Below are 17,897 nucleotides of genomic sequence, written 5' to 3'. Positions count from 1 at the left end.
AGCCACGCTCAACCTTGGTCTCCTTCAAGAAAATGGGACAGCAACTATATTTCAAAGGTTATCACAATAATAATGAGAATATGTCAGATGCTCAGCACAGTGCGAGGTAAAGCAGCAAGCCACGTTCAGTACACAATAACCATTCTTACACACCACATGAAAACCACAGTAGTGCCTGAAAAGCCGACCACTCAACCTGGATATTCCCTAAGGCCATCCCACACACTGAAGTCAGACGTTACCACTGTTTGATTTTATAATAACAAAACTAAGGCCATTTTAGAATTATATCAATTTCAGGTGTGCAAACCTTGACTTAAAAAAACAAACCAACTCTCCTCAATATGTGATTGGAAAATGTTCTGAAGAGAGTCAAAGGAAAATATTCAATAGTCTAGAAGCTGTGCCCCGGCACTCGTTTTTCACATTTACCATCTCAGTACATCTCTTAGAGCCAAGGGAAGGCAGTGCTATCCCCTAGCCCCCTCAGCCCCAAGTTAGGAACCTAGATCTGAATGAAGCTCATGCACCAAAGGTTAAGCCTCTTGATAAGGCGGAGAGATGTGATCTGAGATCAGCTCTGTAAGCCTCCAAAGCCCATGCTTTTTCCAAGACACAAGACTGTATCAGTCTCTACTCAGGCTGTACTTTTACTGCCATGGTTAGCAGTCAAAACAGTCTGGGCAAAAAGAATGCTTCTAATTAAAATCAAACTTTGGGACTACGTGGAGGATATTGTTTGAATCAATTAATTTTTTAAAAATCACAAAACAACACCCCCCAAAACAAAACAAGAAATAACTTCTAGGGCGCCTGGGTGGCTCAGTTGGTTAAGCGACTGCCTTCGGCTCAGGTCATGATCCTGGAGTCCCAGGATCGAGTCCCGCATCGGGCTCCCTGCTCGGCAGGGAGTCTGCTTCTCCCTCTGACCCTCCCCACTCTCATGCTCTCTCTATCTCATTCTCTCTCAAATGAATAAATAAAATCTTAAAAAAAAAAAAAAAAAGAAATAACTTCTAGAATTTTTTTAAAGAAATACACTTAAACTAAGTTTTCTGGTATAAGTCATGAGTCCATGAAGTTGTTAATTATAAATATAAAAGTAGAGGGACGCCAGGGTGGCTCAGTCCATTAAGCGTCTGCCTTTGGCTCAGGTCATGATCCCCGGGTCCTGGGACCGAGTCCCACATAGAGCTCCCTGTTCAGCGGGGTATCTGCTTTTCCCTCTCCCTCTGCCACTTCCCTTACTTGTGCACTTGCGCTCTCGCTCCCAAATAAATAAATAAAATCTTTTTTTAAAAAAAGATACAAGTATAAAAGTAGAGAAATACAAGCCATAGGAATGATATTTTATTAGATTCACTGATTATTTAGACTCTGAAAAGATTTTCAAGACAGGCTGGCTGACTTAAGTCTTATCATTTGAGAAGCGAGGAAACAAAATCCTAGAGAAGCAAGTTATTTGCCTAAAGTCACAAAGACCGTTAACGGCAAGTGTATTTGGCAGAAGGCAACTTCACATGTGGAAGCTGCTATGCTTTCCTGCATAAATCCAATGAGGTCGAATTACGGGAGAATCCCATAGCTCCATGAATGGCTGAGCAGAAAATCGAAAGGAGTATTTCCCCGGATATAAGATTAAGATGATACACCCACAGAGGATCAGCTTCCTATCTACAAGCAGAGGGTTCTAAGCTGCTGGAATAAGCAGGGAAAAGAGATCACGACAGCCATGTCCCTCTACTTCCAGAACTTTAGTCCAGCAGGCAGCCAAGGGCGTTGATTAAGTATGCATTCGTAGAGGAGCTCCCCAAAGCCGAGCCAGGCCCTCGCGCTCGTTGCATCTGGAGCACTCCCAGCAGTTCCAACTGCAGCCCCTCTGGAAAGATACGGCAGAGCTCAGAGAGACCAACTGACCAAAAAATATCACTAGAATGTGTGTATGACACCACGCAAGAAAGGTTAGAACCTGTCACCTGCTGCAGAGAGAGAGGCTCAGGAAAGGCTGTGATGGATACCCAGAAAGAGCAGTGGGTGTGGTGTGAAGGAACTAGCCCCTGGAAGAGTCGGGAGACTTGGGATTGAGATGCAGACTACCACCATTTTGTTCTATGACAATGGCGAGTCACTTCCCCTCCTGTGCCACTGAACGGGTTCTGAGGTTTAGGGAAAGTGGCCTGATGATGTGGACTTGCCAGTCAGCAATGAGGGTCCTTCAGCCACACATGCCACAGGTGAGCGGGGTGGGGGGAGGAGTAGAAAGCCCCTTCCTGCCACTCCTGGCCTAGAGGATATGTGGGCCTGCCTCCTTTTATAATTCTATGACTGTTAGAGAATTGTACATGTAAAGTGGTTAGGAGGGTAAATTTTATGGTATGTGTTTCTTACCATAATAAAAAAATTTCTATGACTATTAACTAATGAACATCGTTTTAATCACCAAACCGAAGCCCTGAAATTGAAACTGGAAAGGTACTGAGTACTGCTTAGAAGAGAGAAGTATACATATGGGATGTTTTATCCAACGAAGTGTCACAGGCAGAAAATTAAAATCTAGTAAGATTGCTGCCATGATAATACCTACTCAAGTATGGAATTAAGGGAAATTGAGTCAATCCCAAAATTTCTACACAGTTGCAAAGTACTCATGTCAAAAACCAAAAACCCAAAAAACAAAACAAAAAAACTCACAACTTCACAGATAACACAGGTCTCTAGGATTTCCTTGCTCCGTGCTGAGCCTTTTGTGTGTATACCATCCAAGTCTTATAAAAACCCCCTTGAGACGAGTGCTAATAACACCCCCATGGTCAGAGGGGAATTTGAGTAAGCCTCAGGGAATTTAACTCTGGCTCAACATCACCCACCTAGAAAAATGACAGAACCAGGACTGAAAACCCAGATCTGTTTTCATTCCAAAGCTCCTGTTCTGAACAACCATGCACCAAGCATGCCATATGGGTCACAGTAATGAGGCTACCGCTTCTTCCTCAGGACCTGTCTACTTCCCCAGCCCCTTGTAACTTCTAACGGTGCTGGCCAGCAGCACCTGGATTTAAATATACACTTTCCCCCACACTGTGGCCTCCCACTTTGGTGATGGGCTCCTGAGGGCAGGGATGGCCACAGGCCTGGGTCTTAATCAGTCTGTCTTTTTTTAAAAAAGATTTTATTTACTTATTTGACAGAGGGAGAGAGAGAGAGAGAACAAGCAGGGTGAGGGGTACAGGGAGAGGGAGAAGCAGACTCCCCACCAAGCAGGGAGCCCGATGCGGGGCTCCATCCCAGGACTCTGAGATCATGACCTGAGCCGAAGGCAGCCGCTCAACCGACTGGGCCACCCAGGCGCCCCAGGCTGTGTCTTTTAAAACAACTACAAATGGGGGAATAGCAGCTACTCCACATGAGTGTAGCGAGGATTCCATAAGCCAACGCCTACACAGCACTTCGGATGAAGGTAGGCTGCTGTTTCCCACACGGCCTTAGGCTTCAAAGGCCCGAGTGGTTCAGGGCCCTAGCTGCAGTCTGTGTTCTCTCAGGTAAAACACTGAGCCTCTCTGGGTCTCTGTTTCCCCACCTCAAGAAACCAAACTGGGGAGACGTCCCACTCTGTCTACCGCACAAGGGTGCTGTGTTGATGAGCTGGGAGGAGAAAATACTCCAGAAACTGCAAAGGGTTAGATTAGAGGCCTTGCCCTTGGCACTACTGACATTGTGACCTTGTGGGCCAGATACTTCCTGGTCACGAGGGGCTGTCCTGTGCCATGGATATTTAGCAACATGCCTGGCCTCTCCCCACCCTACGTGCCCCCAGCCTGAACAACCAAAGATGTCTTGACACTGCTAATGCCCCCAGCGACCAAAACCGCCCCCGGTTGAGAATCACCAGATTTTGGTAAGCTCAAATACCAGCTGACTCCCTGTATAAGCAGCAGTAAGAACCACTCAGGTTATACCCCCAAACCTTTACAAATTAATGGCTACTGTTTACTGAGGGCTCTCGATGTGCCAGGCAGAGTGATTAGCTTCTCCCAATGGCCCAGGCCCCGTGCTCAGGCTGGACTAGAGACGGCACTGCCTTGCTGTCCTCTCCTAGTCCAGAGAAGGAGGTATTTTCTGAGTCCTAGCCGACTCACGTGCCTAAGACTCATCCCTACCTAACCCACTGGATGACTTCCTTACCTCCTCACACTGGATGATTTCTATACAAATGGATATTAAGTGCTCTAAACTAGTGTTTCCCAACTCTCCCCAACCCCAACTTGGCTACCACCACTAATTAACAGGAGGAAAGCTTCATTCCTAGCTAATTAGCCTCATCTGATTTTCAGTTTATGAAGGAAGTTGTATGTATTTCCCTTTGAACCAATATACATAGTGCCTGGGGAGGGAGGAATTGTGTGTAAGCTGTCACACACAGCCACCATCTCTCCTGACTCGAGGCAGGGGCTGTTCCTGGAGTCTGCACAGACCCAGCCCTGGAGAAAGGAAGGCTGAAGACTATCCAAATGCAACCAAAAGTGCTTTGCAAATTTGACAAATAAAAGCGACATCTCTACCTCAGTCTCCCTGAGAATGGTTGAGGGTTATGCAGAACTCAACGAGGGGCCACATCTCCATCCATCTGGATGTTCTCGAGTGGCCACGGAGAACCAGCCCGTGGGGAACTCGACTAGGGGCAAACATCAAGAAACCCCCTGGACTCTGCAGCCACAGGTGCAGAAATCAAAGCACAAAGTGCTCACTGGGAAGCTCTGCTCTGAGTCCTCACCTTGAAGGAGAAAGTAATCCGAAGTTGTACGCTTCAGAGCTGCCTTTGCTTTATCACTGCTCCAGTCCACTTCCAGCGCTTCCTTAACGGAGCAAAAGACCACCTTCTGTTGAGAAAAAGGCAAAATTGCTTAGGGTAGTAGCCCCTCACCATCTAGGAGAAATGTCATTATTTAAGGTTTACTGTTCATTAAAAGCAGCTGAGGACCACTCAAGTCCAATAAATTTTAATTGAGCACTTACTGTGTGCTCCTCTGGGTGCTGGGGACACAGCGATGAATGACATGTCTTCCCTGCACTAGAAGGAGTCCTAGCAAAGCTAAAGACCCAGTTCCACTCTGGCTTTAACTCTGGCTGTGTTCACACCGCAGAAATTCTTGCATAAGTGAACAAGAGTGTGTGTCTAAAGATATTCAATAAAACATTGTCACAGCCAACAAAAAAATTAAACGTGTCTCATTAGAAGAATGGTTTGAGGATAACAACAGCAGTAAATAACAGGAAGAAACATAAGCAAGGGCTATGAAACAAAAGCTCCAGGCTGTGGGGCTGGAGATGGCATTAGCAAAAGGCCTATAGTAGCAAGAAGCATTGCCGAAACGTATTAAAGCTAAATGAAAATTATCTTGAAAAATGCCAGCACATATCTATATTTTAAAATGTAAACAATTAAATATGAGTAAGAAAGTGATTTTCCTTTTCCTTTCCTGAATCGTTCAGTCCAGAAGCCATCCCACTGGGACTGAGGAAAGGCAGGGAAGAGTCGGGGCGGGCGGTGCTGGGTGGCCTGCTGCAGGGGACAGAGCAGAGCTGGGTAAGAAGGGGAAGAACCCGGGGGGGATTGGGAGACTGACTCCAACCAGGGGTGACTTTTTTTTTTGAAGATTTTTTTTCCTATTTATCTATTTGACAGAGAGAGACACAGCGAGAGGGGGAATACAAGCACGGCGAGTGGGAGAGGGAGAAGCAGGCCTCCCGCGGAGCAGGGAGCCCGATGCGGGGCTCGATCCCAGGAGCCTGATGCGGGGCTCGATCCCAGGACCCCAGGATCATGACCTGAGCCGAAGGCAGACGCCTAACTACTGAACCACCCAGGCGCCCCACCAACCAAGAACTTCTGCAACAAGTGAACACACAGAGAACCTAGGTTTCTCACTGTCAGAGAAAAGAATTAGAATTATGGAAAGGGAAAAAAAATAGAATAAAGCCTGTGGTGGGTTATTAGTGTGAACTCATTTTCAACACATACAGGCAGACAAGGAAGTAAATGCAGACGCAAGCATGTGTGTATGCACATACAGATACTGAAGAGCTGCATCCACAGACAAAGCATCAAAGCAATGATGCCCTGGGAGCAGTGAGCACACCTTACCCCCAGATCTTGGTTTCTAACCCCCAATGAGAGAAACATTTCTCTCTAGAGAAATGGCTGATTTCGAAGCTAGGGCGGGGAGAGTATGACAGGAGCCCAAAACATCTTACTGTGCCTGAAACAAGAAGTGTGCCAAGAATGATGGGGACGTGTCAAGAGGAAACAGGAGCCAACATAAAGGAGCTCCCACTGGTCAAACTGGAACACTTTGTGGGGAAAAAAAAAATAGTAATAGATTATAACACTTTAAATAAACTAGAATCCTTCAGTCATAGATCTAAAATCAACTCATTGATAAAGTTTGATGAATAATGAGGTATTTACATATTTTCAAACAACCTCTCCAAAAATTACTGGAGAATAATTATAGGGAAAAGAGGAATTGTTTTCAAAGGAAAAATCTGGCGGACATAATTCTACTCAAACAATCAAAATTAACATTGCCAGTAAAGTAGCATATGGAAACCAGGACCAGACCACAGGATGGGGTGAGGAGCAACCCTGCTGTGGTAGGTTTCCCAAAGGTGTGAAGCTGCAATCTAATCATGAGGGAACAGCAGACGAACCCAGACTAAGGAACAATTTACAAAATAACTGGCTTGTAATCTTCAAAAGCATCATGAAAATCTAGATGCATGCATAATCCTGAACTGAATCCTTCTGTCATTAAGGACAGGATCGGAACAACTGATAAAATCTGAATGGGGTCTGAGGATTAGATGGTAGTGATGTCTCCATTTAAATTTTGATTTTGAAGTTAACTTGTGATTACGGAAAATGCCTTCTTTGAGAAAATACAGACAAATATTTGGGAGTGATGGATGGAGCATCATTTTGACACCTTATTCTCAAATGGTTCAGAAAAAAAACGGTTCTCAGTACTAGCCTAGATTTTTGTTTTTGTTTTTTTTTTTTAAAGATTTTACTTATTTGAGAGAAAGAGAGAGAGAGCACATGAGAGGGGGAGGGTCAGAGGGAGAAGCAGACTCCCTGCTGAGCAGGGAGCCCGATGCAGGACTCGATCCAGGGACTCTAGGATCATGACCTGAGCCGAAGGCAGTCGCTTAACCAACTGAGCCACCCAGGCACCCCTGTACTAGCTACTTTTACGAAGTTTAAGATGGTTACATGGGGACGCCTGAGTGGCTCAGTCAGTTAAGCATCTGCCTTCCACTCAAGTCATGACAATCCCAATGTCCTGGGATCGAGCCCCATGTCCGGATCCCTGCTCAGCAGGGAGTCTTGGCATTTTCTCTCTCCCTCTCCCTCCACCCCTTCCCCCACTTTTGTGCTCTCGCACTCTCTCTCTCAAGTAAATAAATAAAATCTTAAAAAACAACAACAACAAGAAGATGGGGGCACCTGGGTGGCTCACTCAGTTAAGTGTCTGCCTTTGGCTCAGGTCATGATCCTGGAGTCCCGGGATCAGTCCTCACATCGGGCTCCCTGCTCAGCAGAGAGCCTGCTTCTCCGTCTTCCTCTGCTCCTCCCCTCACTCATGCTCGAGCTCTCTGTGTCTCTCTCTCAAAAAAATAAATAAAATCTTAAAAAAAAAAAAAAGATGATATGTGAGTATGTATAAATAATTTCAAATTTCCCGAGGTATGGGGTCTCTTTTTCTCCTTCCTTCTCTCACCACACATACACACCACATACCCACCCCACTCCTCCAACCCCAGATATTTAAAAAAGAAAAGAGACAACAGTACCAAGATCTATCAGTTCCCAGGCAGTTGACACTGCTTGCTAAGGACCAAAATGGAACTGACAGATGAAAGCTCAAATGACTAGTGAAGATGAAAAAGTCATACGGTTTTTAAGGTGGTTTTCTATTTCCCCATAATCACTCCTTTGGGATTTAAATCCACTGTAAAAGTTAATATAAATGTTTGTACTGCCCTCAAACCTTTTGGTCAATGAGTCTGTTTGACCTCAAAAGTCAAGTGAAATAGCCAGCTGGGTGACACTTATTGCCTGACACAGACTGCCAGACCCCTCTTAAGAAGTCTTACAACACAGATACAGCCGTCATCAGTATGGTCGGGGAATGCCATCACGACGACAAAACAAACTCTCATGAGGTCTCATTAACTACCCAGATTTTATTTTATTTTTTTAAGATTTTATTTATTCATTCATAAGAGACAGAGACAGAGAGAGGGGCAGAGGGAGAAGCAGGCTCCCCGCTGAGCAGGGAGCCTGATGTGGGAACTGATCCCAGGACCCTGGGATCATGACCTGAGCCAAAGGCAGACGCTTAATTAACCATCTGAGCCACCCAGGCGCCCTACACTACCAAGATTTTAATTCAGAATTTTTGTAGTTTGCCTGGCTAAGAATCCACTGATTTGGGGCACCTGGGTGGCTCAGTTGGTTAAGTGACTGCCTTCGGCTCAGGTCATGATCCTGGAGTCCCGGGATCGAGTCCCGCATTGGGCTCCCTGCTCGGCAGGGAGTCTGCTTCTCCCTCTGACCCTCCCCCCTCTCATGTGCTCTCTCTCTCAAATAAATAAATAAAATCTTAAAAAAAAAAAAAAAGAATCCACTGATTTGTTAGGTCACAACGCTATGACAAATGAGGAAAAAAAGTTGTGTTTCAGAGTCTCAGTCCCACACAGGTCTACCTCTAAACTTTCAGGGCCTGGGGTGAAAATACAGGTGGAAACCCATATAACACTTCTACATATTTAGGTATAAATCATACGAACAGGCTATTAAAAAATAAAGTGTAGGGGCGCCTGGGTGGCTCAGTCGTTAAGCATCTGCCTTCGGCTCAGGTCATGATCCCAGGGTCCCGGGATCGAGCCCCGCATCGGGCTCCCTGCTCAGCGGGAAGCCTGCTTCTCCCTCTCTCACTCCCCCTGCTTGTGTTCCCCCCTCTCGCTCTCTGTCAAATAAAGAAATAAAATCTTTTAAAAAAATTAAAAAATAAAGTGTATTATATTCTCCTGCCTTAACAAATAAACTTTCTTCCTTACTACCTGGAAGACTGGGTTCAAATTTGGAATTCTCACACTCCTTGGGAGTTCTGTGCCAGAATGAGGTGCACTAGGAAAGGTGGTCCTCTTTCCCCCTCTTTCTTCCCACCTCTGGCTCTGTCTCACAGTGCAAGAGGCTTTGCACGTGAGTGTGGCCACCCAGGCCATCCTTCCCCACTAAAACAACTACTCTTCAGGCCTAGGCATGTGGACCTTTTTGTAAGGTTTGCACTCCAGAAGAAGATCAGGGAAGAAGCCCACAAAAGCCTGGGAAGTAAGCCTAGGGTTGTCTGGGCAGGAGATTCCAGAGGTCCCAAGTATCCACAATGTGGTCCAGAACTGGGGGAGTGGGCGAGATGGGCCCAGGTGGACATATCACCTTAATCCCATGGAATCCTCACTCTACTAGAGGAAGGGCTAGAAGAAGACCAGAGTGGGACCTTGTAGGGCACTAGGACCAAGGATACAGGCCCTCTTCCCTCCCCAAGTCTCAGGGCAGAACTACTCGAAATTTTGCCAGTAACTTGTGAACTCACACAAATGAATGTACCTCTCTTAGGCCTGTCTGTAGCAGGCAACTTTTAGGGAAGTTTTCTGATATTTGGGGAGGAGGATCCCAGTAACCTTATCTGAAATATGTACCAGCCCTCCAGCCACAGGTGACAGAGCCAGAGGTGGGCACATGGCCCAGGCCACACCAACCAGATTCTTTCTCCTGGGAATTGAGAATCTGAAAGTTAATAACAGAGACACATTAATGGCTGGAAGGGCTCTTTAGAGAAAACCTAAATTCCTGCTGTCTCCAAGTCTCCCCAGCTGGCCTGGTCTTTACCCTTCTTGTGTCACAGTAGTTAGTCCATGCTTCTTGTGCTACTGCAGCCTGAATCCAATTAATGTCCCATTTTTCTGGTTCAAACTACTTAAGGTCTATTTTTTTTTAACTATTTTATTTTTATTTATTTACTATTTATTTATTTATTTATTAGAGAGAGAGAGAGAGAGAGAAAGAGCATGAGAGGGGAGAAGGTCAGAGGGAGAAGCAGGCTCCCCGCTGAGCTGGGAGCCCGACGTGGGACTCGATCCCAGGACTCCGGGATCATGACCTGAGCCGAAGGCAGTCGCTTAACCAACTGAGCCACCCAGGCACCCCTACCTAAAGTCTATTATTGTCTGGGTGCCTGGCTGGCTCAGTTGGTGGAGCATGTGATCTTGATCTAGGGGTCATGAGTTTCAGCCCCATGTGGGGTGTACTTTAAAAAAAAAAAAAAAAAAGAATAAAAAAACAAAACTATGACACCTAATCTATAGTACAACAAATGCAAATGGTGGTACCCATCTTGCCCACCTCGCTGACACTGGATTTACGACGAGAAAAATATGCCTAACAGCATCCGCAGTAAATGAAGGGTCTTCAGATAAAGCCCCCAGCAATATGTGCCAGGGAGCCACAACCACCAGAATGAACACCCTAAAACAGGTAACTTTCGCACCTCACTCAGCCCCCCCGCTTCTCCCTGCCCGCAGCTCATGGATCCCTCTGGGTACAATGCCTGAATTACTTCCCTCCACTATCCATTTCCGTTCCTAGCAATTCTGACCCTTAAGGATTTCAAACTGATAGTCTAGTTAAGACTAGTAACAAGCCCTCTTACACCTCTCCCCAGACAGGTATCAGTTTCCGGAGGCAGGGATCACAGTGAAAGACACAGCACTGCGTAGAAGAGAATGTCAGTAAGTATCCGTGAGCTGATAGGATCCAACCTGTTTTTCATTTGCCAAAAGCCCAATAGTAAATATAAAAGATGAATTCTCCCACACAGTCTGACAGCCATCAAACTGTAGGGCTGTGCTGAGCCACTCTGAACAGTGGGCAAGTGCAAAGCCATCAACGCAACAGGAGCCTGGCTCAACGCACCGAGGCAAAGCGAAAAGAGAATACAGCCCCTTACAACCACACTCTCCAAAATGGACTATCCACTCCTATGCTTATGGAAAATACATTGAGCAAAGAAAAGACAGTACGTTTATACGTCATATATATTAGATTGTTATGTCTCATGTTAATGTATGTTTATTAAAGCTCCAATGTTATCACATATGCAGATGAGTAGAAAGAATACTGAAAGGAATGTCACAGTCATTATTGGGGAGCAGGGTTCACGTTTTCTCAACTTGTTCTGAATTTCCCACATTTGGGACTGTAAACACATTTTACTTTTTTTTTTTTTTAAAGATTTTATTTCTTTATTTCAGAGAAAGAGACAGTGCAAGCATGAGGGTGGGGGGGCAGAGGGAGAAGCAGACTCCCTGCTGAGCAGGGAGCCTGACGCAGGACTCGATCCCAGGACTCCGGGATCATGACCTGAGCCGAAGGCAGACGCCCAACCAACTGAGCCACCCAGGCATCCCAACATATTTTACTTTTAAAAAACAGGCTGAACATCTATAACAAGGGATACAGCTCTGGCTGTAAAGCTACATGTAAATCAGAATTGAAACAAGTTGAAAACTACAGATTTCTAGGTTGGATTTCCCACACCTACTCACAAGAGTCTATAGTTTTCAAAAGCATTCTAATAAATGACAACCGCAATCCAAGACAAAGCTGTCACACTCAGCAGAGTGGTAAAAGAGCCTGAAGTCACCAAATGTTACCATTACATACTGATGATTGTGGAATGTGAACTGATAAAACTACTCAAGAGTAATTTAGCAGGTCTGGTGAAGTTGAAACTGCACATACCCTATTTTCCCTCCTAAGTATACACTCCAGAGAAATCACACATTTACCCAGAGAGATTATCTACATACACACACACACACACACACACACTCTCTCTCTCTCTCTCTGTGACACCATTTGTACCAGAAAAACTTTATACACCCACATGCCCACCAATAGGAGACTGGATAAATAAACAGTAATGCATTCACATAACAAATACGCTACAGCAAAAAAAAAAAAAAAAAAAAAAGATAAAATGTCCTGCTGGGCTGTCCTAGAGAACTCACAGTGATCATGGCAACTATTCTGTATCTGTGCTTCACAATACAGATGCCAATAGCCAGACGTGCTTGGTGAGCATCTGAAGTGTGGCTAGGAGACTGAAGAAAATTTTTTATTTTATTTTAGTTAATTTTAATTTAAACAGCCGTATGTGGCTAATGGTTAACCACAATGGACAGCAAAGCCCTAGCACTGCATACAAACATACATGGCCTCACAAACATAATGCTGCTCTTAAAAAGCAGGTGGCAGGGATGCCTGGGTGGCTCAGCCGTTAAGCGTCTGCCTTTGGCTCAGGTCATGATCCCAGGGTTCTGGGATCAAGCCCCGCATCGGGCTCCCTGCTCGGCGGGAAGCCTGCTTCTCCCTCTCCCACTCCCCCTGCTTGTGTTCCCTCTCTAGCTGTCTCTCTCTCTGTCAAATAAATAAAATAAAATCTTAAAAAAAAAAAAAAAAAAGCAAGTGGCAGCATGCATACAATATTAAACCTGATTTTTAAGAAGTTAAAAAGCATACCAAACAATCCTATATTGCTTGGAAATACATATGTAGTAAGAAGAAATGCGTGGGAATGAGAACCACAATTAAGGGTAGTGGTTACTTATACTGGGGAGGGATAGCTGGGGGACCTTGACCATGCTGGCAAAGTTTTATGCTTTAAATTAGGTGGTGGGTCCATGGTAGTTAGCTAGATCATTCTTAATTTATACCTACATCACATTCCATTGTTTAGATTTACAAACATGTGGTAAAACGCCATGTCAAGCAGGGCTATAACTGCCCCTTCCAGGTACTTGTTATTTATTTTGAGAGAGTGAGAGAAAGCGTATGAACACGCAGAGGAGCAGAGAGAGAGGGAGAGAAGCAGACTCTGCGCTGAGCACAGAATCCCATGACCCTGGACCCTGAGATCATGACCTGAGCCAAAATCAAAGAGTTGGAGGTTCAACTGACTGAGCCACCCAGGCACCAGCCCCCCACCCCCATACTTTTTAAAATCCACACAAACGTACCTCCCTGGGGAGAAGACAGAGAAGGAACACATAGATTGGTACAACAGGACTGGAAATATTTGGGTTTTTAAGTTGGGTAGTATTTTGTTGTTATGTTCTATAATCTGTATTGATGTCACATTATTTGGGGATATCAGATATCACAATAAAAAATACACTGGAGTGTGCCGTGATGCTGGGAGAGACCCCCTTCCCTCTTTCCTAGAGTACCAAAACCTCCCCCCCCCCCGTTCTACCTGGAAAACCTGCTATCAGCACTCTACCCAACTCTGCAATATGCACCATGCATCTCCTGCCCCCCACCCCCAAACCAAGTGATCCTGACAATTAGCAGGGTTTTAAACACCTCTGGCCTAAATGTCCTGGTCCAGGCAACCCAATGACTTACTTCTAAATATTCCTGGCCAAGTCCCTTGTCCTCTTTGGAATTCTGTTCTCTCAGCCCAGCTCAAATAACGTAAACCATGACAACTAATGTGTTATGAGGTTAATTAATCCATTTGGTTGATCACAAAGAAAGTCAACTCAGTAATTCTTTTTTCAAATGACAACGATCTCCAAAGCTGTCCTATTATGTGGCAGGAGCAGCCACAACACATTGAACAAACATTTCCTGGGTAAGACTGTACCAGGGACTGCGCCAGGAACACAGCAGCGAACAAAAGCGCCCAGCCCTTATCGGAGCCTGGACCCTAACGGGAGAGAAACCCTGAGAAGTTCCCTCAGCATCACAAACCAAGGTGAAGAATGAAACCAGTCAGTCCCTAGAATGTTCCCTTCAGAATGGGGGTGAGAGGAGATGAGTCGCCCGTAAACTGCTCAGAAAGGGGGATCAAAATAATGAATCACTACTCAATTGTGGAATTTCACAACTGATTCATGCAAGAGTATTAACAGTGCCCAAATTAGTCCCTTACTATTTCAGAAACAGAGGTAAAATTAAATCTGTATTTCTTAGCATGTCACGAACAAATCCTTTGTTATGTTTAATTTTTAAAGAGCTGTGATGCAGAGTAACCACCACCAGGCATCTACTGTGTCTGGCAGCCCTTAACAATAAAGAAACATGAGCAGCAGCATGCGAGCATGAGGGTGGCCTTTTATCCTGAAGGCTTTTCCAGAAAGGTCCCAAGTTTCATGTATTTTATCCCATCAACCCCATAAAACTTCAAATTATCCTAGAAACTCCAAGGGGGATTCACCCTTTAGGAGGCAGGGCAAGCCTGTGCCCTCAGCCACCGTCTATGTCCTCCCCCTCCACTCCCTCTTAACACAGCTGCAGGATCTCAGGCAAGTCAAGGAACTTCTCTTAGCTTCGGCGGCAGCCGTAAATAGAGACAATAGGACTGGATGCGCTTCCCTGCACCCAACAGAATGCCTTGCACACAGTAGGCATTTTGCAACTCACAGATACAGAAAGACCTGGCTGTTTCAGGGTGAGGGAAACCAGAGTCACTCTGTTCCTACGTCTGTGCTTTCAGTTGATCCCATTTCCTGCGGCTAAATGCCAGTCCTGGCTTCCGTGCTTCGCAAACTCTCCTTCATGCACCAACTCTTAACAACTCTTCCTCTGGGAAACCTTTCTGGACACTTCCTTATCACTAAACTACTGCCCTCTCCTTTACCTACTTTGCACTGATATCTCTATTAGGCTTGTGCCCAAAACCTGATCCTGATGAAATCTGTCTCATAACTTTTCCTGGGCACGACAGGAAGCCAACGACTGAGCACCTACCTCTGGGCTAAGCATTTTCCCACTCTTGTATTTATCATGACGACACATGTGCTAGAAAGGCCCAGTATCCTCCTAAGCGGTGTGAAAACCACAAGCTCTATTTTTCCTCTTTGTTTTTTAACATTTCTAATTTAGGAGCACAATGTGTACCTTGAAGCAAAAGTGGCTATACAACATTTGGTTGAACCTAAGGAAAAGGCGGGGGGGGGGGGCGGGGGGCGGGGAGGGAACCCTAACCAGAAACCTTTCACAGGAAATAGGAAGTGGTTGCCTCCCCACCCCCATCCTGCACTTTGAGCATAACCCAACTACCTATTCTGTACAATTTAGGCAAAGGGGCATAATCTCAATGAAGGAATTTTTGAGTTGGAAGAAAACTTCAAAATCCAAGGAGCAGTCTCTGCCAAAATGGACAAGGCCTGTTATCATAAGGTGGCAAAGCCAGAGCCCAAACCCAGTTCAAGCCCGTCCTTCCGCAGTGTTCTTAGTGAGGCCGCACAAAGACAAGGTTTGGAATCCCAGGGATTGTCATCAGGAATGCACTGAATGCCTCGCAACTTTAAGGGCTCGGGGTTGGAATCCACGCCTGAATTGTCCAAGTGAAACAGCTGACTAACAATGTCAGCTGGGGAATATTTTGATACCTTCAAATTCGGCCCCTGGAGGAAGAGGCCGCACAAAGAGCTCTGTGACTGAAGAGCCCAAGGAATGGTACGCGAAGGCCACCGGGTGCCTGCCCGGGCTGCCCACATTCTCCTCATAGCTAGATAAAGTGGCTCCCCAGAGCGGTTTCCAGATCCGCCCCAGTGGGCACCATCAGTATTGACTCTGGGAGAAACTTCCAGCTGTGAAGGGCTAACAAAGCGAGGCGCTCTCCCCATTTGAATGTGAGCGACCCCGCCTCAATCAGAGAAGGCCCTTAAGCCATAAAACCCTTCACACCAAGGCCAAGTGTCACACTTGTAAAAGGGTGTGATTTATAAATTGACAGCACCCACAAAGATGCTTTTGTACTCCTCCTTAGTTAACAATTTATCTCCCCCCACCAAACTCACGGAGCTATTCAGATAAAGCTTGACTGGGCCTCAAAAAGAAAGAAAAGAAGGGAGAAAGAAAAGGACCCAAGTTTTGGCCAAAACACCAATGTTCACTCTGGGTAATTATGGTCCTGTGAATAGACACTAAAATTAGGGCTTAATAATTCCTCTGTATCACACTCACAGCAATCAAACTCTTCCAATACAAACATAAAGAGCAAGAAAACAAAAATCTCCTGCGCAGCCTTGCTGGAAACTCAACGAGTTCCACTTCTGTGGTTTCTGCAGTCTCTCTTGTGGTTTCTGCACTCTTAGAATCCCCCCTTTACAGCAATTTTAACTCGAAGCTCTGCCCAGCTGTTTTTCTTTCTCAATATTTAAATCTACAAAGCAAAGAGTAAATATGGACTCGGTCATGCCTTTCCTCAGTTGGACAAAACCAATTCTGGCCCCTTCATCTTGTCTCCCCCCTTGCATGACTCCCTTCTCAGATTCCAACACTGGCTGTGGAGATCATCCCCTTCCGAGTCCCTGCTCTCTCTGTAAAATGAATTTAAATCATTGCGCCAACTCCAGTAGAGCCTAAGCCCCTAAAAACTATGTTAAAAAATACACACCGGATGATAACACTTGTCAACATTGAGGCCTTTCTTCTTAAAAGGTTATCTGGTGGAAAGCTGTCCCCGAATACTTCATTTTAAAGAAGCAAAGCATAAACAATTCAAGCTTAAACTGTCTTCCTGCCCACTTAGGTAGGACTTCCCTAAATTGTCTGTCTATCCAAAAAACTTTCTTTTATGCAAGAGGGACGGCCTTTGCTCCAAAACAGTCGTTCTGATGCTGCTCCAGATACTAGAGGCTCCACTTGGCCCCCACACCAAGTAAGTCCTGCAGGCACGTCCTCTCTATCCTCCATGGGGTGAAAGGAACAGCATTCAAACCAAAGTGAATAGGTAGCCAGTATTAAAAAGTTTGGTCCTGGGACGCCTGGGGTGCCTCAGGCAGTTAAGTGTCTGCCTTCAGCTCAGGTCATGATCCCAGGGTGCCGGAATCGAGCCCTGCATTGATCCCTGCTCAGCGGGGAGCCGGCTTCTCCCTCTGCCTGCCGCTCCCCCTGATTGTGCATGCTTGTGCGTGCGTGCGCTCTCTCCAAAAAAATAAAATCTTAAAAAAAAAAAAAAAGTTTGGGACAGAACCTATAAAAAAAATCTGTATTTCTGATTCTGTTAAAAATTGACACCTGGCATCACTGGGTCCATATTCCTTCATGGCAACAGCTGGCTGGCACTAAGCAGCAGCTACCCCTCCCCCCCTTTAAGTTGGACAAGCACTGGCCGGGCTTGTCCAAACCCCTCCCTTCAAGACTACATGCTTGCTTCCCCTGCTTGCAGTTGTGACTGCCTGTCCCCAACAAGGCTCCAAGGTTTCTGATCTTTGACCCCCTCACAGTACACATACCTTTTTGACCATAGTCGTTTCAGATGAATCAAGCTTTGCTCTCTTGGTATCAGGTCCGTCTTCTACCCCTTGGCTAACTTTGGCAACTTTGGTTTTCTCCCTAGAGAGTGACAAGGGAAGGGAATTGAGCTCTACTCTCTGAATCATGCCATTAGAACAAGAAGAGCTTCACCAGCTCACGCGATAGGATGGTGGCTAAGAGCAAAAGCCTGGGGTGCTTGGGTGGCTCATCGGGTTAAGCGTCTGACTCTTGGTTTCAGCTCAAGGTCGTGGGATCCAACAGCTGCATTGGGCTCCACGCTCAGCAGGGAGTCTGCTTGAGGTTCTCTCCCTCTCCCTCTGCCCCTTCCCCATCACATTGTGCACCCTCTCTAAAATAAATAAATCTTAAAAAAAAAAAAAAAAGAGCAAAAGCTTTGCAGTCAGGTGTATCTGAGTGGGTTCAAATCCCAAAGTGGCCAATGATTACCTGATAAATCAATTACCACTATGTAGGAATAACAATCTCTGACAGAATTATTTTAAGA

At 45.6% G+C, this 17,897-nt stretch overlaps 1 protein-coding gene across 2 annotated transcripts in view; it reads right to left on the bottom strand.

Moving 5' to 3' along the window:
- SAE1 (SUMO1 activating enzyme subunit 1) overlaps positions 1-17,897 on the bottom strand; it is a 79,202-nt gene that overhangs the window by 36,010 nt on the left and 25,295 nt on the right. The window contains exons 5-7 of one of the 2 annotated variants that reach the window (XM_034986852.1): positions 17,371-17,470; positions 4,772-4,877; positions 1,280-1,879 (exon numbers count right to left, since the gene is read on the bottom strand). In XM_034986852.1, coding sequence (XP_034842743.1) covers positions 1,755-1,879; positions 4,772-4,877; positions 17,371-17,470 — 331 coding nt within the window. In that variant the 3' untranslated portion in view covers positions 1,280-1,754. Of the gene's footprint in view, positions 1-1,279; positions 1,880-4,771; positions 4,878-17,370; positions 17,471-17,897 lie in introns of those variants that run through there. The other variant, XM_034986851.1, reaches the window with a different exon arrangement.

The sequence above is a fragment of the Mirounga leonina genome, unplaced genomic scaffold (genome assembly GCF_011800145.1).
Source record: "Mirounga leonina isolate KUSES-001 unplaced genomic scaffold, KU_Mleo_1.0 Mir_376, whole genome shotgun sequence".
NCBI classification, from domain to species: Eukaryota; Metazoa; Chordata; class Mammalia; order Carnivora; family Phocidae; genus Mirounga; species Mirounga leonina.
Note: the sequence above shows the minus strand (reverse complement) of the source record. Positions and strands in the feature narration are given on the sequence as shown.